Source organism: Astatotilapia calliptera, chromosome 2 (genome assembly GCF_900246225.1).
Source record: "Astatotilapia calliptera chromosome 2, fAstCal1.2, whole genome shotgun sequence".
NCBI classification, from domain to species: domain Eukaryota; kingdom Metazoa; phylum Chordata; class Actinopteri; order Cichliformes; family Cichlidae; genus Astatotilapia; species Astatotilapia calliptera.
The window spans coordinates 1,849,768-1,874,214 of record NC_039303.1 but is presented as its reverse complement, the minus strand read 5'-3'; the positions used below and the strand labels follow the sequence as shown (position 1 = coordinate 1,874,214).

At 38.4% G+C, this 24,447-nt stretch overlaps 1 protein-coding gene across 6 annotated transcripts in view; it reads right to left on the bottom strand.

Annotated features, from left to right (window-relative positions):
* csnk1a1 (casein kinase 1, alpha 1) overlaps positions 1 to 12,982 on the bottom strand; it is a 28,589-nt gene extending 15,607 nt beyond the window's left edge. For 3 of the 6 annotated variants that reach the window (XM_026181555.1, XM_026181574.1, XM_026181564.1), the window contains exons 1-4: positions 12,235 to 12,979; positions 11,872 to 11,978; positions 2,745 to 2,871; positions 2,493 to 2,591 (exon numbers count right to left, since the gene is read on the bottom strand). In XM_026181555.1, the coding sequence (XP_026037340.1) occupies positions 2,493 to 2,591; positions 2,745 to 2,871; positions 11,872 to 11,978; positions 12,235 to 12,357 (456 nt within the window). In that variant the 5' untranslated portion in view covers positions 12,358 to 12,979. Of the gene's footprint in view, positions 1 to 2,492; positions 2,592 to 2,744; positions 2,872 to 11,871; positions 11,979 to 12,234 lie in introns of all 6 variants that reach the window. The other 3 variants (XM_026181536.1, XM_026181545.1, XM_026181584.1) reach the window with 3 other exon arrangements.
* Between the last annotated feature and the right edge of the window lie 11,465 nt (positions 12,983 to 24,447).

Here is a 24,447-nt window from a genome sequence, read left to right as displayed (position 1 = left end):
TGCGTGTGTTGGGAGAATTTTTCAGCCCTCATAATCCTAATCCATAATCCTCTTAATCCTAATAAGAGAAAACAGGAGGACTGATGTTTAAATGAGAACTTCTTCAAGCTGGAAATGGGAAATAAGGCTTTGTTCCCTCTTGTAAAATACAATTCATACTTGTGCCCAAGGCACCAAACCCTGCCGTTCAATAACACAGATTACCATGTCCCTTTCCATTTCTAGTAGACCAAAAAGAAAAGTTGCTAATATTTATAGTAATAGTCACACCTGATCTGCAGTCTTCCAAAACCAAAACAGAAAATGACGAAGGTTTCTCCATTTTAGAAACTCAAAGTTTAACTGCATTCAGGCAAAAATGCAGATACAACACTGTTGGAACAGTGTTGTATCTGCTGGATGACAGACTGTGTGTTCAGGTATATGTGGTTGTGTGTGCAGGATAAGCCCTTAAAGATTTTGTGCTCTATAAATAAAACTACAATGAAAAAGAACATGTGATGGCTGCAATGAAGAAAAGTGAGCATATTCTGAAGTTGTCCCTGAGCTTTGCTGCAACACTGTGTGCTGCTGAAAACAGCCTCTCTGCCGGTGTAGATGGTAATAATTCAGTTACCAAACAGCTGCAGGTGACTGGTTCAGACTCATGTACATTTATAACTGGCCTGCAAAAAAAACATTTTTATATATTATTACAAATTAATATTTTATATTATTTTACATTTAATTAAAACATTTTTATGAAGGGCTTGAAATCAATATGGTCTTGTGAAAATCCTCACCGTTTAAACTGCCCCCTGCTTGGTGCAGGTGTCACTGCAACAGAAAGTGGGTCGGCTCTCTTCAGCTTAAACTCCGTATCTGACCGATATGCACATTTTAATGTAGCGTCTGTGGCTTTTGGCTGCGGATGTGAGCAGCTACAAAGTTCAGTTTTGTTTTTGTCTCCCAGCTTATTGAGCAGGTGGCTTAATGAGTGACTTTGAGCTTTTTCCCTGTGTGGGATTTACTGTGATTACAGGAACAAGTGCTGCTGTTTTGGATGCTTTCCTTCACCTACGCTCACCGTCTTGTGCATATAATGTAATCATTTATTAATTTTGACTTCCCTGTGAAATCTATTACTCTACACTGTAAGTAGACAGACTGCGGCTCCACGTTAAAATATGAAACCATCATCTTCACTGCTGCTGGTATCAGAAGTCTGTTCTTTAAAAACTTGGGGCTGCATTGTTTTAACATCATTATGTTTTTTACATTCACAAGCACACTCCTAGACACACCACAGTTCTATTACAGATCTGTTTTAGTGAGAGGTTCATGTTTCCATGGTGCCGACTGGAGTCATTACACAAAGGATCAAAGCAGAAAACCAAAACGTTTGTGTTGATGACGTCACCATCAGGAGATTACTAAAGCTATACATTTACTACCAGAGGTGTCTATTAGGAAGCAGGACTTCAGCTTATCCAGATGACTTCAGGGTTAGTCCTGGTTTTCTGTAGTACAAAAGGTGATTGACTTACAGAGGTGTAACTTGCTATAGCCTCATGCTATAGATGTTCCAGACATCGACAGGTATGAAATCACTGCCCACTGACTGATTCTGCAGAATACAGCATCACCACTCCTGTAACCTCTGCATGGAGAGTTGGAGGGTGCTTCCCTGATGAGTATCAGTAATAGATCTAATTCTTAGATGCAACTTTAATCCTGTGTTTTTCCCCCGTTGGCAGCAAACACTAACACTTTGGTTGTTCATTTACCTTTAATTCATGATCCTAAAACAGGACACTTCCTGTTTGAATTCTGTTCTTAAACTTTACTCTCAAACCCTTTAAAGACAACGGGGACAGAATAAAAACTACAAGTGTCCAAAGCAGGTTATGTTGGGGGTTTCATTTTAAAATCACCGTTTTCACTGTTTCTTTTATTCACAGCATGTTTTAAGAGCAATGTGGATTCTATGCTGGGGGCATACATATGCTACTTATTGAACTGTACCTAAACCCACTGAGTGAAGCACACACTGTGTTGCATTGTCACAGAAATGTGCATGTATTAATTTGTTGATTTCGAAAAGGCATAAAATGTTCCTATATTTCTCTTTTACACTGCTGTAACTGCAGCTAGTAGAACACCTGTTCAAATTCATTTAACTTTGATCTGCCGACAAATTAGAGTCATTTCCCCTTCTTCCACTTTATGTGGAAGAAAAGTCATGTAACCCATGAAAAAGCCCCTTTTAGATGAACTGGATGCTGCCAACACCCCTTTCATGTGAACTGCAGGTGAAACCCTGGATTAACTCAGCAAGTTGATTAACCAACTTCATGTGACCGTATAGTCTAGTCGTCAGTGATTCCATATAACTGAAAGACGTATGTTGAAACTGCTTCATAATATCTGGCCCCTGTCATATCACTATCCTCCAACAGGTCTATACAGTCCTTGAATATGACATACTTATGTACTGGTCCTGCATATCTTACCTTGTTACAGTGACGGCCGATGCCCATGAGAAAGTTATCTGGTTTGATGTCTCTGTGGATGAAGTTCTTTGTGTGTACATACTCGATTCTGCTGATCATCTGAAGATATAAAAATGTGTTTTAAATGTGACCAAATTACTACAATGGACAAAAGTTTCCAGGTTATATATGAAGGCAGGATACAGATAAACCTTTGCTTAGTTCCCTTTTTTTAAAAGCCTGCAGAGAAGTGGGTGTGTATGAGCTGGATACCTGGTCTGCCAGCATAAGGACAGTTTTCATGGTGAAGCGGCGAGAACAGAAGTTAAACAGGTCCTCCAGACTGGGTCCAAGCAGGTCCATAACTAGGACGTTGTAGTCCTTCTCTTGGCCATACCACCTGATGACAACAGTAACATAGAAAAGTAGGTTTTCACGGTTGATCTCAGTCACAATGCATTCTCTAAACCAACTTCACAGGCTGAATATACAGCGCTCCCTTGTTTATCCTGGGAGTTACGTTCCAAAAATAACCTGCGATAAGTGAAATCCGCAAAGTAGCCAACTTTATTTTTTACAATTACTATAGATGTTTTAAGGCTGTAAAGCCCTCACTACACACTTTATACTCGTTTCTCAGACAGGCAGGAACATTTTCACACTTTTCTCTCGTTTAAACTCTCAAGTTCAAACCTTCATAGAAAACAAGTCCAAAGGAACCCGCAGGTGGCGACGTTTTGTCGACATTGTTGTTTGTTGGGGAGAAAACGTACAAACATACAGTCCAGCACTTCAGAGTCACACTGCTAGTGATCGAAGATTTATGTAAATGTGACAAGCTGAACGTAGCCAATCAGGACGCAGGACACAATATGCCGTTTAAAACAAACAAACAAACAAACAAACAAACAAACAAGAAAACATGCAAAAGTGCACAAAAATAAAATCCAGTGAAAGGTGAACCGCGTTGTAGCGAGGGACCACTGTAGACCCAAAGCAGGTTGGCCTCTTATAAAAAGGCTCGTTTTACGTGTCCCTTGTGCATAATAAATGAGTCGTGTATATATAAGAACAAAAGGTTACACGTCACTTTGAAACAATTCTAATGTGTTTCTGAGGTACAAACATGAGACATTAAAATGTCACGCTGTTCCATGGAAGCCCATCACATGAATTCTCTCCACCAATGACATCATTGCTTAGTGGGATTCTGGTTTAATTTAGTTGTTCCGACTGACATCCTGATGTGTCAACAAGGAAACAAGAAAACACAAGTTACTGTGACGCAGCAGAGGTTGAACTTTTTACCTTTTAAAATTGTTTTAAGACAGTCATTTTTTCCTCCCTACTCTAAAACACTACTGTGATGTGGAGGCATGTGACTCTGGAAAAAACATTGAACACAATCTGTTCACTAAAGCCAGCTATGTGTCTAGAAACATGGAAAAGAACAAACCAACCACGGTTCTTTGTATATTTATATTTTCAAAACTAATCACTGAAAGTCAGTCTTTTGATTTTGTTTTTTCATAGAATATTTTGTTAGTAAATAAATATCTGTAACAAACACCCCTTTGCTTTGCATTGATGTGCTTTCATACCTCTCTAAAAGCTCAATTTTACTGATTACAGCTTGAACCGAGATTACTTATACAGGGATTATACTTCCCACGTCCACAGGTGCTCAGGTCCCAGTGACAAGTCGCCTCATCGTTTAGTTAACACTGTAACTGTTAATTTTATTAAAAGGCAAAAGAATGAAATCGCAGCTAGAATTGCTGAAACATAACACCTGTTCTTAAACAGCTCCCATGACTTCCAGTTCACCTAAGTATCAATTTCAAGATCTTGTTCATCACAGACACACACATTCACAAAAATATGGGCAGTATGTAACACCAGGTCCAGCTACACATGGTGGCAACTAGAGCTGCACGATTAATCGTTAGAAAATCACGATCTCAATTAGGGCTGCCACGATTAGTCGACTAGTCACGATTATGTCGACTATTAAAATCGTCGACGACTAATTTAATAGTCGACGCGTCGTTTGAAGCTTTGTAAGATCCCAAAAGACGCAGGAATAATAGCAGGATTTAAGAGTGTAATAACGGACTGAAACAGAAGATGGCAGCACTGCATGTACAAGGATGCCAGCTGCCGTTAAACCCCGAAGAAGAAGAAGCAGCTGTGTCCCAGAATTCATAGCGCAGCCCAGCGCAGTTGTCAACAATGGCGGCAGCTAGTTAGTTTTAATATTACTCTTATTATTCTTTCTGGGTCACAAAATAAACGTTTAACATATTTTCAGGCGAGAATGTAGCTGTGTAAACCTCAAATATCTGCTCAGTTTATCAGGACACCGCATATTTTCAAAAGCGCTCCGACGTTTTCGGAGACGTCTGTTACCCACTAGCTCGATAGCTAGCCGGGGGCTAGGCTAACTAGAGCCGTGAGAACACCGGACTCCCGGCAAATCGTTTTCAAACCCACCGCCGTCTTTCGCTACTCAGGTTAAATATATATATATAAGTCACTTAGATAACTTCAAAATGTTATTGTTTGTCTTTTTTTAGTATTTTATTTGTTCCTGAGTAAATCGGTTTGGCTGAGATTAAAGTTATAGTTTTTTGCACAGCTAAAACTGTCAAGCAGACAGCTGATTATCAGAAGTGTGAGACGCTGGAGAATTTACTCCGGTGTCCTGTTATATTTTAGATAGCAAGGAGTTTATTAAACTTCACCGAAACAATCTGCAAATTTCATTAAAAATTAATAAACTACCATCTTGTCTTTATTTTTAGTTAGCACAAACACTTCAAGCTGTAAGCTAATGATAGTTATATAAGACCGGATGCTGCTGGTGCAATAAGCTGTAGTTTTACGTCCAATGGATGATGATCTGATTAGTCGACTAATCGCAAAAATAATCGGTGACTAGTCAACTATCAAAATAATCGTTTGTGGCAGCCCTAATCTCAATTCATACTTATGTGCGATCTCATTTCCAAATGACAACGATTTAAAAAAAAAAAAAAAAAAGAAAAAAAAAAAAAAGACGATTGTACCGCATTTTGATCCGGGACGTAATCTGCATGAAAACAAGCGCTCACTCTTCCTACCACGTGATACAGAAGCTGGCTGCTAAAATTAGCAGGGAAAAACAACGGAGAGCACGTCAGGGATGACAAGAAAGTGACAGGAGAAAATCCGTCCCGGTCAACCACCCAAACATCAATAACGGGAACCTTATACAGCGCTTCCCTATACACGTCGAACTCCCGCAGGCACAAAGAAATCACGGAGGCTATCACTTATCACCTGACCAAAGATATGGCTCCCATCAACACTGTGCAAAACAAGGGATTTAGGAAAATGATCAACACCCTCGACAAACGCTACACAGTGCCGTCCCGCAACTATTTTTCTATTGTTGCACTACCTGCTCTGTACACGCAGCGTCGAGCAACGGTGGAGACGGAATCTCAAGCAGGCAACGACAAAATGAGACATTTGTTGTTTTTATGTCTCAACTGTTGCGAAGTTGATGTGCAGTTAATAAGCGCAATAAATATTTATACTGGAAAAGAAAATTGTGAGAGAATCGTGATCTCAATTCTAAGCAAAAAAAATCGTGATTCTCATTTTATGCAAAATCGTGCAGCCCTAGTGGCAACCATGCTGGTGCACATTAAAAAAAAACAAAAAAAAACTTGTTGAGTTGTCCATAACATTACAGAAGGTCTCTGAGGGCGAAAAATGATACCTGTGACATTTTACTTTGTATGCCGTGGCCTGTAAATGGTGGAAACTGAGGAAGGGCTCAGTTGTCATTAAAGTCTGCCTTCACTGAGGCCCGTGCTATGATGTCCCATGACTTGGCGAATCCAAATAGGTGCTAATGGAAGTAGGGTGTTTATTGACCTTCGATTTGAAATGGAATAATGAAATCTTTGTGTTTGAATAAACTTTTAATTAAAAGTAACATAACTGAGTGATTAATCCACTTTATATTTTTTAAACTATCAAAGATTTGGGGGAAATTTTGAGCCCAGAGGGAAACGGGTGTGATTGTGTGCTGCCACTGAAAAAACTCAAATGATTTAAAACAAAACTGCAGTCTCACTAACGTTAACTTCATAGTTTCATTTTGTTTTCACTCAGAACAGGCTATACTCTTATGTCAACAAGGTCTAGAGGCAACATTTCAAAATGAAGAGAACAGTTTGTGGCACTGCATTTGACTGAAGTAATACTGAAGGTGTAACAGGGTCGACTGACAATTTATACTACAGTTACCACTCTGTGGGTAACTGACAATTTTATTGCTATGTTTGGTTTTTGCTTTTGTATTATTTTATATTTGTATCGATCAGCACTTTGGTCTACCAGGTGTGTTTATAAAGTGCTATATAAATAAACGATGATGACGATACTTTAAATAAACTGGGTGGGGATGAAAGGTGTATGGCAATGAGGGTCAAGCGTCATGATTCCTTGTTAAGGAATGTAATTAACGGTTACAAATGCCTTTTTGACACTGCCCATTAAACAGGGACTTAATTCAATGAATATCAGTCTCTTAGTTTTAGACGAGCTGATGAGTCAACTAAACGAGACCAAAAGAAAAAAAAGAGACTAAGAAATGAATTCCCAGGAACAACCCTACCTGTAACTGCCATAATTATCTTATGGCACGATATATTTTCAATCCATAAGCCTGGTGGGAATCAACTATAGTCACAATATGCACACAACTGACAGCTTTACCATGATTTTGAAGTCTGTAACATTCACAGGCCATAATCATGACCCCAACACAAGGCTTGAGTCACTTCTTTACACACAAAAAAAGCCCGAGCCACAGTGAGGAAGTTGCACAAACTGGTATAGGTGGGGCCTGAATAAAAGTCAAGTCAGACCGTAGCAGGAATGTAGGAGAGGCAGCAAGATCAGCAGGTTGCGCAGGCTGTAGGCAAGAGTGTTTCAACATGAAACCAGAACTATGAGCACCAAGACTCACTGAACACAGCTTGTTTGCAATACAGTTAAAGTGGAAACTTACTTTAGACTTAAACTACAAAAAAGCCAAATTGAAACAAGCCTAAACTGGGATTTATGGTTTACAACCATTTTATAACCCATACTAGTGGCTATTAAGGCTTTTATAGGATTTTCAGGCTACATCACCCTAGAAAACATTCCACAGCATTACAAAGCAACTGTTGACAGGAAATTCTCACCAGATGTTGGTAACAACCCCTCTAATCCACATATGCAAATTCAAACCATAGATGTCCATAAATGATGTGTAATAATGAGGAACTATGTGGGATCACAGAGTTGGACACAGCTACTGGCAATCCTCAGTAGGTGGCAGCAGATTTTTATCAAGAACGTCTCAGTACATTAATCCTTCCATCAATGAAGCATGACAGTGCCGTATGAAAAATAGCCCCACGCTATTATGTTCCCAGCTGCAGACTTCCCTCTTTTTGGGCTAATATGCAGTGTCTTTGGCCTCTAAACACTGTGTGTACTGAGGCATCCAAAGAGTTTAATTTCAGTCTCATCTGACCAGACTATGTTCTCCTTAGACCCCGACGACACGGTATATGACATGAATAGATGACTACCAGAATGTAAACACGTCAGAAAAGCTGCCGTTTAGCACACTGTTAAACACCAAAGTCAGTCGTTTCACTGAAAGTCCAGTTTAACTGGGAAAAAACAAATGCAGTACTCCTAAATATCCACTGATTAGTGTGTAATTATGTCTTTCAACAAACAGATGCAGGCTCAATTTAGATGTAGTTTATTAAATGAACACATACATTACTGAGATGGACATGGCCGTTCAGCCTAATCACAGTTCATGTATGTTGCTAGAGACCATTCATCTACGTAGTACTGCCAAAGGCTGAGGAGAGTGCTATAGATACAAATTTTAATTGTTGTGAAGGATCATAAAAGTTAATCTCATTTATTTAGCCCTAAATCACAACAGTTGTCTCAAGGCGCTTTACAGACCCTACAATGACACAAAGAAAACAGGTAAATATCACACCTATGAGCAAGCCCTTTGGTGACAGCGGGAAGGAACAACTCCCTTTTAACAGGAAGAAACCTCCAGCAGAACCAGCCTCAGGGAGGGGCGGGGCCATCTGCTGCAACCGGTCGGGGGCGAGCATACTTGGATTCTACGTTTGACAATCTAGTCCAAGTAGGGAAAAGTTGAAAGAAAACCCCCAAAACAGCTCAATTTAATGTGAAAACCACCAACATGTTGAAAGAAAGCTTTTCATTATTTGAAATACAAATATAAGGTGGGCAACAAAGTTCTGTCCAACCATTCATATAAAACTGCAGCAAATTCCTTTTTTGTTCTACTACAGAACAATCGGGGAGACAAGACGCCACTAATTATTCCTGATAGTTCTTGTCCACCACAAGACAGACGGGTGTATTGTTGCTGCCCTAACATTTATGTTTTTATTCCATACACAGTTGGTGCAGAGCACCCACAACTGTGTTCTACATGTACAGTGACAGAAGGCTTTGGTGGCTTTTTAGTCATCTCATTGTTTTAACACACAAAACAAATGGCTACGCTACACACCAGCTACACACTCCAAACACATTCAATGTCAAATCTCTCACATTTCAAACTCGCCATCACTCCCAAAACTTTCCTCTCTTTCTAAGCAACCATATGCCACGTGCTGCCACATCATTTTTGATTGGCTCATGTGGTACATTTTGTAACCAATGAAAGAAAAGTGTCTGTTTTAGTTTGGAGGGATTTTCCCCTCGGGTATGAAACCTGCTTGCGAGCGCTGACCTTAGAAAATCCAGCTACAAGTCTAAGATACAAAAAGAAAAATGAATTCTTTTATTTTTTTAATAGAACACTTAAATGCTAAAACAAGTGCCAGGAGCATTAACAAATGGTACATGATCAGCAGCTTGTTCTGAAGGTCAAATATGAACATTATCACGTGGCTGCTTTGGATAGTTTGATGCATGAAGTCGAAATGCCAAAGACAGGTTAATCTTTCTTTCTTTTTTTAATTAAACTATTGACTATCACGCTTTGTCACAATGAATATCTGAGTGAAGACACAATGTCTAAACGTTACCTAAATATATTTCTTTGAGAAATGGCTGCTGCACCATGGCGTGCTTGAAATCAGTTGGTACAGTTCCCATTAGAAGACAGGTGTTAATAATGGACAACACACTAGGTCCAATAGTTTCAAAGACGTCTTTAAAATAACGAGTGGGGATAATGTCGAGGCGACACAGAAACAGGCTCAAAGGCATCCAACAGCTGATAAATTTGGGGGAACAGAAGCTGGAGGAGTGATATGAGACCTGATAGCAGCAACCTTATTGACAAAAAACAAGAGTTTTCACAGGTGGCTGGAGACCCTGGAAAGTGTTTGGTGGTTGATAGCAGAACTAATGGTGTTAATAAGACACGAGGTCTGTGACAGGAATTACAGATGATGTCTGATAAATACTTCTGTCCTAAAATCCTTCCTCTAACACCATCCTGCTAACCAAACAGGGCTTAACATATCAAAGGAGAGCTGAAGGTTTTCTCTTCTTCGTTTCTAACAGCACGTTGAGTCACGTTGTTTAGCCAGGCACCTTTTTTAGGTTTAACACACTCTGTTTTAAAAGGAGCAACAGTATCAAGAGCAGCTGAACAAAGCAGGTGATCAGCACTCATCTTCAGGGAGCGACTGTCCAGCTGAGGAACACCAATAATCTGTTCTTCAGCAGGAGTGATGATGCAGACTGTGTGCAGGCATTTTAAAATGCAGTCTGTTTTTGGAATACTTCTTATTGAAATGTGTTCCTGTGTATTCAGTGATCAATTATATCAAACAACATTCAAAGGTACAGTTAGAGTCTGAAGCTCAGCTCAACCGGTCTCTGTGGGTTTACCCAGAGAGTAGTGACTGAACTAGATCTGCACGGCAGGGTGGACTCAAAAGCAATAAGGATGAGGGGCAGGTCCAGGTCAGCGCTGCTCATTTCCCAGCTCATCCTGTCTTGATGCCTTTTGGATCTTCTAATAGAAGTCTTGTTTATTTCTGTCACCTACATTTTGCCCTGACCAATTACACATGAATATTAAAAAAAATACAAATAAAATTAGGATTCCAGCTTTTAATTAAAACTCTAGTTCAATGACTACCACAAACAAAAAACACACGTTATCCAACTTTCACACTGCGTGCCACGATGACAAAGTGAGCCAAGCTAATTAAATGGCTTGTCCCTCCTCTATCATGGTCAGTAGTGACGCGTGTTCACACTGCATTAAAGTTTGTTTGCTCTGTAGTTACCAATGGCTAAAAATGGTCCTTCAAATATGTTCGTCTGTGGACATGAGTGGACGGGTGTTACACCAGAAACCAAAAAATGAACCAGAAATGAGGAAATCCGCCTCCAGTTTCTGCCTTCCAGCACGCTAAAGAAAAATCCAGTTGACCTTTGACAGCTGCAGCCTGCCCTACATTTAACACGGGTCACATCATTAACAGCAGCTACCCAATTCCTTACTAATGCTGGTAATCAAGGCATGTAAGACCTGTCAGGAATCTAAATTATTGTGGTGTCACATCTGTTCTAAATAAACATACACTAAAGAAAATGTAATGCTTTCATCAAAACAACCGGTCCAACTCACGACTAATGAAACAAAAACGTCATCATAAGCAGTCTTTCTGGCACAGACGATGTGAACAAAGAGGTGAAATACCGCGACCCTGGTGCTCGGACTGAAGTGTACACACTGCATAGTTCAAATATACAGTGTGGAAGTGGGACGCAGCTAGTGTACTTAAGATTACCGCTCACCCTAAATGGTTATTATTAGCAGTTACAGCAACTAATATTACGTGTCCCCGCTGACGGGCCCTGTAGAGGCTTCGTTTACGCGCTGCAAACACACACTGCTGGGCATGGTCTGCTGTTTTCGCTTCTGTTCGCCGCCGCCATTTTCTGACAAGGGAACGGAGGACATGTTGGAAGCTAGCACAACAAAAGAGCGGCCATTTCCAATCACACAGTCCCCTTTCCGCTCCGTAACAGCTGTAATTCAGGATACAAGTACGCACCTAGGGTCTGTACACGGCTGTCACCACGCAGCCAAAAGTGTCAAACGGAACCGAGAGGGAAGCGTTTGAAAGCGGTGGCTGGAAATACATAATACACAGTGTGTCCTCGTAGCTGTTGGGCTGATTAGCAGGCCTAATGCCAGCAGGGTTCACAATCACTGTTAGCCGTCTTTTTCCCAGAGCAGACGGGACGACATTTATTGACCGAAATAAATGTTTCCATGTTAGTATCGACACAGACGCCGTGCCGCCCAACCATGTCTCCTTACCTGATGTGTGGAATCCCGACACCGCCTTGTAGGATTTTGTATAGTTTGCTTTCGTATAACAACTGCGGATGTCTGGCCTTTTGTGATTCCAATTTAACAGCTACTTCCTGAAAAATAGAAACACGACAACAAATACACTTCAATATTTACCATTCTTTTTACTACTAACATCCAGGGATTCATAAACTGAATGCAGCTAAAAGTATTGTGTAACCCTAGCAGATAAATAGAAGCTGTGCACTTTCCAACCTATAAAGTTATCGCACACATAGGACAAAGCTACCGTCATATTCGGTAAAATTATTTAGCAACTTCCAGAAGACAGCTAAACAATCCAAGATGTAGAAAGATGCACCATATTACCTCTCCATTTGTGATGTTGATGGCCAGATATATGTCGCCGAAAGATCCTGATCCGATTTTTCTGACGAGTTTGTATTTTCCACCGACTATGAACTCTGCTTTAGAGCCACTGCTGCTCGCCATATCCACCAGATATCAAATTCCACCTGATTTGCTTTAGGAAATTCTGTGGCAATTTAGCCCGATTGTCAGCAGAACATACGGCGTCCCGTATATCCACTTGGTGTTACAGGGGGCAATGTGGGCTAGCTGTTACTACAAAATATTTTCGAAAACCAATGAACCAGGCTTCGATAGATCTCATATATAGTTTTCTGGCTTTCGTCTGGCTACAATAATCTTAGTTAAAACACAAACTGGTCAGGTAAACGCTCAATGGCGTGTTAGTATCGACGTACAAACATCCAGAACTAAATTAGAACAAGCCTAAGGCCTTTAACACCCAACCAGCTACCTCGAAGTAGCAACTAATGTCCGTCAAATCTAACGTTAGCTAACGTTAGCATCAAGCTAACGTCGTCGTAACGAACGCAACGGAGAAACTGTCCAGGTTTCCTCTGCAGTGAAGAGCGAAAGTAAATCTTTATACTCTCGCGGGTGCCGTTGCTTCTTCGATCTTTTAAAGACGTTTTCAGCAAACTTTAAGGGTCGAAACCGTCTGTACAAAGTACAACCCACTCACTCCGCCATCTTGTCTTCTCTACCCTTTCTCTCAGCTGGTTGCCGTTGGAGGCGATTAGCTAAGGTACCTCATGGCCCCTTCAGTTGCTATCGGAAATAAAAGTAAATATAAAAAATATGCCACAAAACTTAGTGCTAAGAAAGGAAATATGCTTTATGTATGCCCGCAGTATAAATGCTTTATAACGCAACATTCCTAGTTTGAATGGCCTTAAAATTTTGTATATTTTGTTTCTTTTTTAATTTGTTTTTTTGTCCTATCGCGTGTCGACGTATGTTAAAGGCCAATTAATTTTTATTAATCCTTTATTTATCCAGGTAAAAATCTCATTGAGATTAAAAATCTCATTTACAAGGGAGACCTGGCATCATAGCAACACAAGTCACATACCACATAGGTATATAACATTTAAAACAAATACAATATCCCATACAAACATGTGTAAAATATACAATAACAGATCAAATTAAGAGTACATTAAAAACAATCACACTGAGTAAAAGAGCTGTTCTCTCGTTCCTTTAAGACAGACTTAAACTCTCCCAAGGTAACCAATTCTGATCATTTCAGTTCCTTCTGCAGATTATTCCAGGAAGCAGGGGCAGCGTATTTAAAGGCCTTTTTCCCCAATTCTGTTCTGATTTTTGGGACAATCAATTGTATGATTTTGTTCGAACGAAGGTTGTATTGGTTGTGGTTTTTACACATATAAACACATAAATAAGATGGAACCAGCCCAAGGAGAGATTTATAGATAAAAATCAACCAATGGGAGAGTCTGTGAATATGCAAAGATGGACATTTAGCAGCAGCATACAAAGAACAATGATGTACACGACTTCCATAGCCAGTAATAAAACGTAAAGCACAAAAGGCCAATTAATTAACCGTGAAAAGTTCTTTTTGGGGGGTTAACTTTTGTTTGGTTGATAATTTGGTCAGGTTCCACCACAGAGCACTTGAATGCACCAGCAGGTGATGTTTTCGAACAGACTACGTCATGTGACTGGAAAACATGAAATATTATTCCAAAATATGTTACAAATATTTGCCAGAAATTCTACATGGTCATTCAGAGAACGAATATGACAAGGGTAGATTTTTTTAGTGGGCAGTCAGAAGACCAAAAAACAGATCTTTGTTCCTCAAGTAGACCATTACGCCTTTTGCTATAATGTCATATTTTATTAGGATTTTTTTATTTTGAGATATTAAAATCACAACAGACAAAACTGGGGGACAGAAAAGCAAAAGAAGAAAGTAAGACAAGTTTGGCAGGGAGAGAAAAAACAAGACAATCTGCTTGAATACCTGCTGGAAAAAACCACACAGCAGGGAAACCATAGCAACAACCAGCATATGTATAACTAAGAGTAACATACATATGATAAGTGTTACTGAGCAGCACACAGTATTAATATTACATGACATGTTTAGAGGCAGCAGCCGACCAAGATGGTGTGTGGGCACCTGTGTGTGTGAGCGTGCTGTGCTCATAAGGTTTCTGTGTTTAAGTATCTAATAGTGTGTGGGGGGAGCCACAGGCCTGCCCCCCAGGACATGAAAGAGCTAGAATGGTCCAAGACACAGTCATGTTGCAGCGCTGGGTGCTGCGGTACAGAATTCACCGGGTATGGATCCTCTCCGCAAAGATCTCCAAAACAGGCCAATAACATTCCAATCTTCCAGGTCCCAGAGGCAAGTGAAAGGAAGGATACAGTCAGAGTTGTGAAAGAGCTGCTCAGCAGACACTGAAACTACCTCCCAAATGGACATCCAGACATCCAAACTAGTCCTCGAGATTCACCAGCACCTCCCAGGTCGATAATAGTGAGATTCCTCAGCACAGCAAAAAATAACAAGCATGGAGCCAAAAAGTCTTTTTTTACATAAATGGACATTCTTTAAAAAAGACAACTGTCCCGATCCACGAATGAAGACAGCAAATGTTCACGAAATCAAAAGAAAGGATGTCCAGGCCAAATGTCTGCATCCAGCAAAAGTGAAAATATATCTGCACACCTGAGAGGAGACTTTCGCTGCACTAACGGAGGCCACGCTGCTGCTGGAGAGTCGAGATATGCTGTGGAGAAACGGAGCATGTTAAGGACAGCTGAAGGAAGGCTGGACGTTAAGGGTAAAGGGCAGAGGTCTGTTGACTCAACTGTAAGAAAGAAAACAAGAGGAGGGGAGTTGAACCTACACGAGGAACAATGAATGCCATAAATCCATAAACATGAAGACGATGTGGACAGTTACATGTCACAGTAATAGAAGAGATATTTCTTAATGTCCTGGTGGTTCGATATGAGAAGATTACACTCATCTGGGCCTCTTTGACATCGTACTGAGCCTTTTTTCCCACAGAGGGGGAAGGTCTCACCCCTCTGACCAGCACAGAGGTAAACACAGTTAAACGACCGTGGTTGACTGGAGGTCCTGCTCTGTGTTATTAATGCCATTTCTTTGTTTTTCCTGACATATGTCGTGGACATATCTCACACCCATCTACAAGTGAAGCACATTTATGGGAAACACTTGTTTAAACAAAAAGGGGAACATATCATAACATCATAGTTATAATGTAGCACAATCAATAACCCAATCAAGAGAAATGATTTAGGGTTTCTTGAGTCAGAGAAAGGGTTTGAGTACGCAGTGCATCATGTAGGGAGTTGCTGTCCTGTTTAGCATGTGTACCAATCATGAGGACGTTTTTTCACGATGATGAAACACATTTTGTCATCTTCACTGAAACAATAGGAGTCATGAAAATAACAATTTGAAATGTGCCCAAATGAAGACTGGCTAGACTTCTGTGTGGGATCATGCATTAAGATGAAGGAATTATACAATAGAGAAAATGTTACAATTGAAAAACTAACGACAGTTACATGGGTTACTAACTTATAAGGCACAAGGACATGTCAGATATATGAATAAAACATATTATGAAATGGGGAATAAAGCTGGCAGGTTTAACGGCCTTTCAGCCCAATCCAGCTGAAATCCAGAGACCAACGAGATGGCAAAAGCACAGGCGTTCTGTACTTACGTGTTAGTATAAATACTACTGTTAAAAACTACTCACTGATTCAACTTCTTTACTCAAGTAAAAGTAAAAAGTACAGGCTCTGAAACCAGTAAAAAGGAGGTTTCTATATGAGGTTTGTGAACCTTGTGCTATCATACAAATAATATCAGTAGATATGGTACACTGTTAGAAAAAACATCTTAAAAAAACAGTACTAATCCGGCAGCTGGGGCGCCAAAACAATACCGTAAAATAACAGAAAATAACTTACTCATAAAAATACGGTTATTTCCAGTAATGAAAATACGGTTTGTTGCCCTAATTTTACATGGGATTTTGCCTTTTTCAAGTGCTTTTAAACATTAAATTAGGAACAATTTAATGTGATTAAACAATGAAATTACCTATAAACAAGGTCAGTGAATGCAGCAATATGAATCATAATACTTAAATGTACAGAAATATACAGTTAACAGTTGGTTTAAATAACAATGGACTGCAATCATATAGCGCTCTTTGAGACCCTCAATTCCACTTTATAATTCCCCTCTGACCATCACCAGTAGGTGGCAGGTGAAGTGTCTCGCCCAAGGACACAACGACCGAGAGTGTCCGAGCCGGGGCTCGAACCGGCAACCTTCTGATTACAAGGCAAACTGCCAACTCTTGAGCCACGATCGCCCAAAGTAACAATAATAATAATTATTATTTGATGTAAAAGAAAGTTTATAAGAATCATGTTATATACTTTTCCATAACATTACATTTGAATTTAACAGTTCAATCTTTCAAATAACGGACAGATATTTGTGAGATCATGATACATTTGTGAATGTATTTCAATCTAAATATGCATATGTACAGACAGATACATTTAAAAAACAAGTAAATTATGTTTTATTACATTTACAGTGATTTTACGTTAATTTACGTTTGAAATGTGAAATCAGTCTATTTATGTGAATTTAATGATATTCTAGAAGAGCAGCACAAAACTGTAAAATACACAGTAAAATACTTTTATATTATATGTAGTTATAACTACACTCAGCCTGAATCTGAAGAAACAGAAGGGAGATATGTACACACACTGCTGCCTACATTGTAGAGGGTGACTTTGCCTCTTAACAGTAAAATGTGCAGAGTCAGGGGTCAAAGTGGATCCAGCAGGGGGGGGATCCTAAGCATGGTTGTAATGGAGCCTCTGAATAGCAGCTAGTCTACCTCAGTTTGATTTGTAGCACATTCCACGATATTAAAAAAACAATGTCTTGTGCACAAACCCTGATTTAAAAACACGAGGATTTACATGTAAGCTTGAAATTTCCAGTTTATAAAATCCCACTGAGCAGACCACACTTTAAATCTAACCTCTCCTCTTCCTCTCCAGTCTTTCTTATCTTTCTCCAACTCTGAGTGAAGCTAGCTCTTTCTTGTTTCTCCCTGTGAAATGCAGCAGCTGGACCTTTAGCCAGCAGGTACACTGTGCAACACACTGCACACAAACAGTGTGTGCGTGCTGATGTTTGTTGAGCTAGTTAGAAGTACTGCAACTGTAACTTATTAAGGACACCTGCAGTTGTTCTGGTGTTGTGGCAAAAACAAAACAAATAACAAACAACAACTCCACCATCTGGGTGGCTGTGGCTCAGGTGGTGGAGCAGATCAGCTACTGATTGGTGGTTCGAGCCTTAGCTTCCCCAGTCTGCATGTCAAATCCGGTTGTTCAGCGATGACGCCACGAATCCTACTTCCGGGTCTAAAGTAGTCTGCGTTTAATATGGCTTTTGTGTTGTTAACATGTTTAATGTTTTGTATTTTCTTCTATTTAATCTCAAAAAGCTCCTAAAACAGTCAGTGATCACTGTTGACCTCCCTCGGCTTTTATTACCACTAATCATTTATTTAAGCTCAGTTTTTAAAACCTTAGGATGTAACTACAGCCCAGCCCATGCAGCAGTATATGAATGACTAACCTCGTATTTTGGATGGATTATCTCAGTTGTTCTCCTAACGTATAGGTGTAACGGAGAAACAGCCAATCAAATCGCAGCTTTTCGGACATTGGGAAAAAAGGGTTTTTTTTACACTGAACTGTCTGAGCGCGGGTTCGAGTCCTGGTTGGGACAAAGGTTGTGTTACATTATCAAAAGTTAAACACCATTTTCAATCTACTTATTGTGGATAACATTTATTTTTCACTTTGCTTTTAATTTTTATTTCATTATCATTTTATTTATATTATATAGTGTTATGGCCTGTGGAGCAATTTTTCTGCATTACGTACCTATACTGTCATAACTCAGACTGTATCATGACAGTCTTGAGATGATACATACCAGACATATAGTCTACAATTATGCAGACATCCAACTTTTAATAAAAAGACTAAAGCTAAAACTATAATACAGATACATTCTGATGACATAGAAAATGATGCTTATACATAATTTAAACAAGGCATGTCTGTAATAAGTCATCTGTCTGCTTCCTGGTGGCTGTTAGTTTATATCTATTCATTTTCCAGCACAAACTCAGTACTGACATCATTACTTTATTCCAGTCATGCTCTTGCCAGCCTCCACTGCATGCTTTAAATCTGTTGCTCTTCTGCTTCTACCATTCTGCGTTTCAGATCCACAGCCATGCAGCCCGCCCTCTCTCCTTTCTCCTCCTCACCGTGGTCACTCAGAACCCTGTCCCAGCCTCCATCTTCATCACTACCAGCATTTTGACTCTGGGGTGTGGCTTGTGCAAAATCCTGTCACTGCTGAGATTTCTTCTGCTATGATGGGTCATTGGAGTCTAACTTCCTAACAGTTACATTGATTTCTGTATCTCAATAAATCATGTTCGGTTTTTCCACATGATCTCTCCTTATTGAACTGCTTTTGTAGATAAGCTTCAAGCCAGAAAGCAACAATACCTAAACCAAAAATATCAGTGAGAAAGTGTCTGGACTATCTCCAGCTGTGTTTCATGCATTAAAGATAACTTCAGACACTGTCTGGTTGTCATGTCTGAAATAGGCTGTACAGTCACACAGATACAAGACAGCAGTCATGTTTCTAATGATATAAATCAACCAGAAAGATTATAAAGATAAAAGCTGTGAGACCCCACTAGAGAAAGGATGGCTTGTTATCATTACATGAAGTGATTTAGAAATAATATGTAAGCTTTCAGGGCAGCACTCACAGCTTCTTAAAACTGATTACCTGATGGTGAGCACACACAGGTATATAAACATACAGGTGAACTCTAAGAGGTTATAAAGAAGAGAGCTGTGCTGCTATTTTTAAAGAACACAATTTATTCACATTTTTATATTTACAATCAGTTTTTATTTATATAAACAAAATAAACATTACAAAACTAGAACAAAACTATATTATGTACAATATCAACAGTTTCTCCCCTATTTCCTCTTTTCTTCCACCCATCTTTGTCTCTCTGCCTCATAGAAAGGAGACTCCTGAAACTCCTTCCAGGTGCTCTTGGCTCATGAGCCAAAGCCAACCAGCTGATCATCCTCAGAGGCTTCTGCAGCAACACTCACTCTGCTGGCCTCATAGTCCAGAAGAGCTTTTATCTCTGCAAAGCTGAGGGTATACTGTACAAATGAATGCAAGCTCTCCTTGCCATGCCCTTCTTCCAAAGAGGTCCCTGCATCCACTTCTTTCCTGAGATCTTTGATCAGGTACATGGTGTACCCGACATCATTCTCCAGAAGCCACCGGAAAGATTTCCCTTTATATTTTCCAAACTGCAGGATGTACTCTCCCTGCACTTCCTTCATGTTGGAGGCATCGCCTCCTCTCTGATAGATGACAGTCAGAGCATCGTCTTCCCTCACAGGTGCAGACTTGTCCTGAAGCTTGGGGTCATTTTTAATCCGTCGAGCTTCTTTTGACGAGGTATCCAAGTGGCCTCTTGCGGAACGCCACAGAGATTTTCCCTGGATATGGCGCAACAAACCTTTGTGCATCTTGACATGCAGTGAAAAAATAAACAATTATATTAAACAAAATTGATTCCAAACAGAAACAAAGACATTCCAGGTTATAATCTTGCTGCTTGGTTTAGACAGCAGGATGCAGGAGAACAATAAAGAGACACAATTTGAAAGAACATTGACAACATTTGCGATAAAATTGTTTTTTCCTCCAGGTATAACAAACTGTTCTGTCTGTAAATAAAAACCTTTCATGGTTGAATGATTATCTGCAAAATTTGTGGTAACTGCTTAGCAGTCATGGCACATAAGAATTCCTGGTAGATTATCAACATATCTATTTAAGCTATCGTGTTTATTCATACACGAGTGGGCATTGCTCATGTTAGAGAGATATCAAGACAGACTTCCGCATTGATAAGATTACTGCCCATTACAAGATGAAAGCAATACATTTTTTAAGCAGGTTCAGTCATTTAGCATGTCATCTCATAACAAGCCACTTATCGGTTATTTAATTGTACCACATTATAGTAATGTCAGTGTCACAGCAGTCAGAAACCTACAAAGTTTATTTAACAGTAAAACACGTCAATGAAACACGCAATTTATTTAACTAAGCCATGGATGCTTCGTAAATGCAATCGCAACACGCCTATTACCTGTAATATACAGCTGTAAATGTATTCTGTTTGTTTATTCTTATTTCAAACGACGTTTCTTACCTTTGATCAATGAATGAGGAGCGTTGGGATGTGTTGCGAGAGTTGAGTTACTTGTTTTCTCTCCCGAAACGTAAAAGAGGAGATTTTTTCAAAGTGCCGCCGCATCTCAAACTCGCAACAGCGCCGGAAGACCGTAGTGGCCAAAAATATATCACACCCGTAGTTTTTTTTTTTTTTTTTTTTTTTTTTTATTAGTAATATAAACATACAAACAAAATGCACCATATATTACAGATTCAGAGAATAAACATTTCTTACATATTAGCAACTTTCAAATATAGTGAAAATAAAATATAAAGATGGGGTCACATAAATTAACAGATTATTAACTCACTAAATCAAAATCTTCTACAAAGGAAACAAAAAAAGCAGCCTTTTTCTTTTTAACTAAGGTCAAAGATTTAACCAACAGGTTTAAGTCGTTTAAGCTAGTGTTGGTTTAGTCTTACAAAAGCGACATTTATGTATAAAATACTTACACAAGATTAATAACACATTAACACCATAATTAGCTTTCTTTTCTTTCAAAAACACTCCAAACATTATCATATTTAAGGTAAATGGGGTAATTTGAATCCCACTGGAATAAAGCCAGGTATGAAAATCCAACCAAAATATTTGTATAAAATTGCACAAAAAGAATAGATGGTCCAAATCCTCCTCTTCTGTTTCACAAAATACACAATTACCCGTTTCTATTTTGAATCTATCACTAAGGAGTCTATTTGTCGGATAAATTTTATTCAAGATTTTAAATTGGACTTCTTTCCCTTTAGGAGGGATAGGGAAGGTGATATAATCAGTTCTTATTTTTTCAATTTCTTCCCTTTGGAAATCTTTTAATATGTAATTACGTCTAAGTAAATTTGGAGAATAAAGACTCCTTAATAAAGATCTAAGAAACTTATTATTGCATTTAACATCACAAAATCGAATACCATCTATATATAATTGCCTTAACTTGGGGGAGATGTCAGAATATATTATATCATTTACAACTATGTTTTTAAGTGACAATGGAATGGATTTTATAACCCGATTAAATTTACTTTTAGAACATTGGATATTAAACTTTTGGCAAAAATCTTGATGTCCTAGAACATGTCCTTCTTCATCTACAAAATGGGCAATTGCCCAAACACCTTTTGATAACCAATCTTGAATAAAAATAGATTTTCTGTTCATCAGTATATATCTATTGTTCCAAATTGGGCTATTATGTGGAGTGAAATTATGTTTAAATAACATTTTCCAATAAAGAAGGACCTGTTTATGGAATTCAGAGAGTTTAGCAGGTAGCTTAGTAATTTCAAAGTCACACTTTAGGAGAAAGTCGATACCCCCCAGTGTGTTAAAGACCTTACTTGGTATAAAAAACCAAATGGAGTGTGGATTATTTAGGAAGGATTTTAACCATTTAAGTTTCAAAACACCATTCATTATATCAAAATCAATTGCGTTTCCACCGCCTTCAATGTATGGTTTAACCAAATCATCTTTAGATATATAATGGCACTTATTCCTCCAAATAAAATTTAAATTCAAGCTATTAATTGTTTTAATAACTTTATTCGATATTGATAGAGAGTAAGCTGGATATATAAATCTAGATAAACTATCCATTTTGGTTAATAATATTCTTCCAAAAATTGTGATGTCTCTTTGTAACCACTTATTTAGGATTGTCTTACATTTGTCAACATTATCTAAAATATTTACTTTTTCTAAGACTTTGTGATCTTTTGAAATTGTGATGCCCAAATATTTTACCTCCTTCTTCACCTTTATATCGTACAGTAATTGTGAATTACACTCCTTTAATGCCAATAATTCACATTTATTTAAATGTAACTTTAAGCCTGAAGCTTTTGAGAATGTAGTGATTATTTGTTTTACCAGGGGAATCTGATGTTCATTTTTTAAGAAAAGAGTAGTGTCATCCGCAAGTTGACTAATTATTAAAGAATTGTCCATAATCTCAATTCCGGCAACGCTGCTGTTTTTAATTAGAATTGCGAGCATCTCCACAACCATTATGAACAACAACGGAGAGCTTCCACACCCTTGCCTAATTCCTCTTTTGACGCCAAATCTTTTACCAGTGCCATAGCCTAATGACACAGAGCTATTTATATCATTATACAGTATATCTATTATCTTCCTAAATTTATCCCCAAATCCAAATCGAGTTAGTGTTTCTAAAATAAAAGGATGTTCTACTGAATCGAAAGCTTTATAAAAGTCTAAGAAAAGAATAAAACTGTCATCACTAATCAGATCATTGTAGTCCAGTAAGTCTAAAACCAATCTGATATTATTATGAATGTTCCTGTCTTTCAAAAACCCTGATTGTGTCTCACTAATTATACTTGAAACCCCTTGTTTGAGCCTTGTTGCAACTGAGCTAGAGAAAATTTTATAATCTGTATTTAATAAAGTTATGGGCCTTAAGTTATCCAATTGTCGTTTATCTTTGTTTGGTTTAGGAATTAATGTAATTAATCCTTGTTTCATGCTAGACATCAATTCTCCCTTTTCAATACTGGCCAGTATAGCTTTGAATAAAATTTTCCGTAAGTCTTCCCAAAAAAATTGGAAGAAATTAACTGTAAGCCCATCTGGACCAGGGGATTTATTAAGTGCCATTTTCTTAACAGATGCATCTAACTCTTCAATTCTGAAGTCAGATTCACATAATTCCTTAAATGATTCATCAATTTTAGGGATCAGATTATCTATTTGATCAAAAAAGACATCACAATCTGCTTGGGAGAACTGTGAGGAGTATAAATTGGAATAGAATGTATAAGTTTCATTCTCCAAAATTTTAGGGTCGTCACATTCAATGCCATCAATTAACAGAGAAGATATAAAATTTCTTTTCTGTCTGCTCTTTTCTAAATTAAAAAAATATGAAGAATTTCTTTCCCCCTCCTCAATCCACTTGGCCTGTGAACGCACAAAAGCTCCTTCTGCTTTATTTAGGTAGAGCTGATCTAATTTAGTTTGCAACTCCATAAGTTTACTCCTTTCTTGGGTATTTAGATCATCTTTACTACAGCAATAAGTAATTTCTTGGAATAATTTACATTCATATTCTCTTTGCTTTTGACTTATGTTTTTACTGAATTGAATACTAAATTCTCTAATTTTGAATTTAATGAATTCCCATTTACTGATATATCCTACAATTAGATGATCAGCCATAATATCTTTTATAATTTTTTTGACTATGTTGCAGTAGTCTTCATTTTGTAAAAGTTTGGCATTGAACTTCCAATAAGTTCTTTTATTTGATTGTCTAATTTCCGATTCTAAGCACAGTTCAATAAAGCAATGATCAGATAGAGGTGCATTTGACATTGCAACTTTTACAGTGTGGCTAAGAATGATGTCACTTCCTAGCCAATAGTCTATTCTAGATTTACAAGCTCCATTTGGTTTAAACCAGGAAAAGCTCTTAATTTCTGGATTTCTTACTCTCCAAATATCTGTCAAGTTGTTATTAATCAAAAATTCTATAATTAGGTTATTTTTTTGTGGTCTACCTGTCCTTGAGGGCCATCTATCAGTCCATTCATCAGGAGTCATATTCCAATCACCACCCATTAAAATGTATTCTGTAGGGTATCGACCTTTAAGTTCAAAAATATTTGAAGTTATATCTTCTAACATAATTTTATTCTGACTTTCATTGTTATATCCATAAACGTTGACTAAAATGAAAAACAAACTTTCAACTCTCATTACAGCAATCAACCAATGACCATTCAAGTCAGTTCGTTGTATTACAAGATCCCCGGGAAAGTTATTGAAT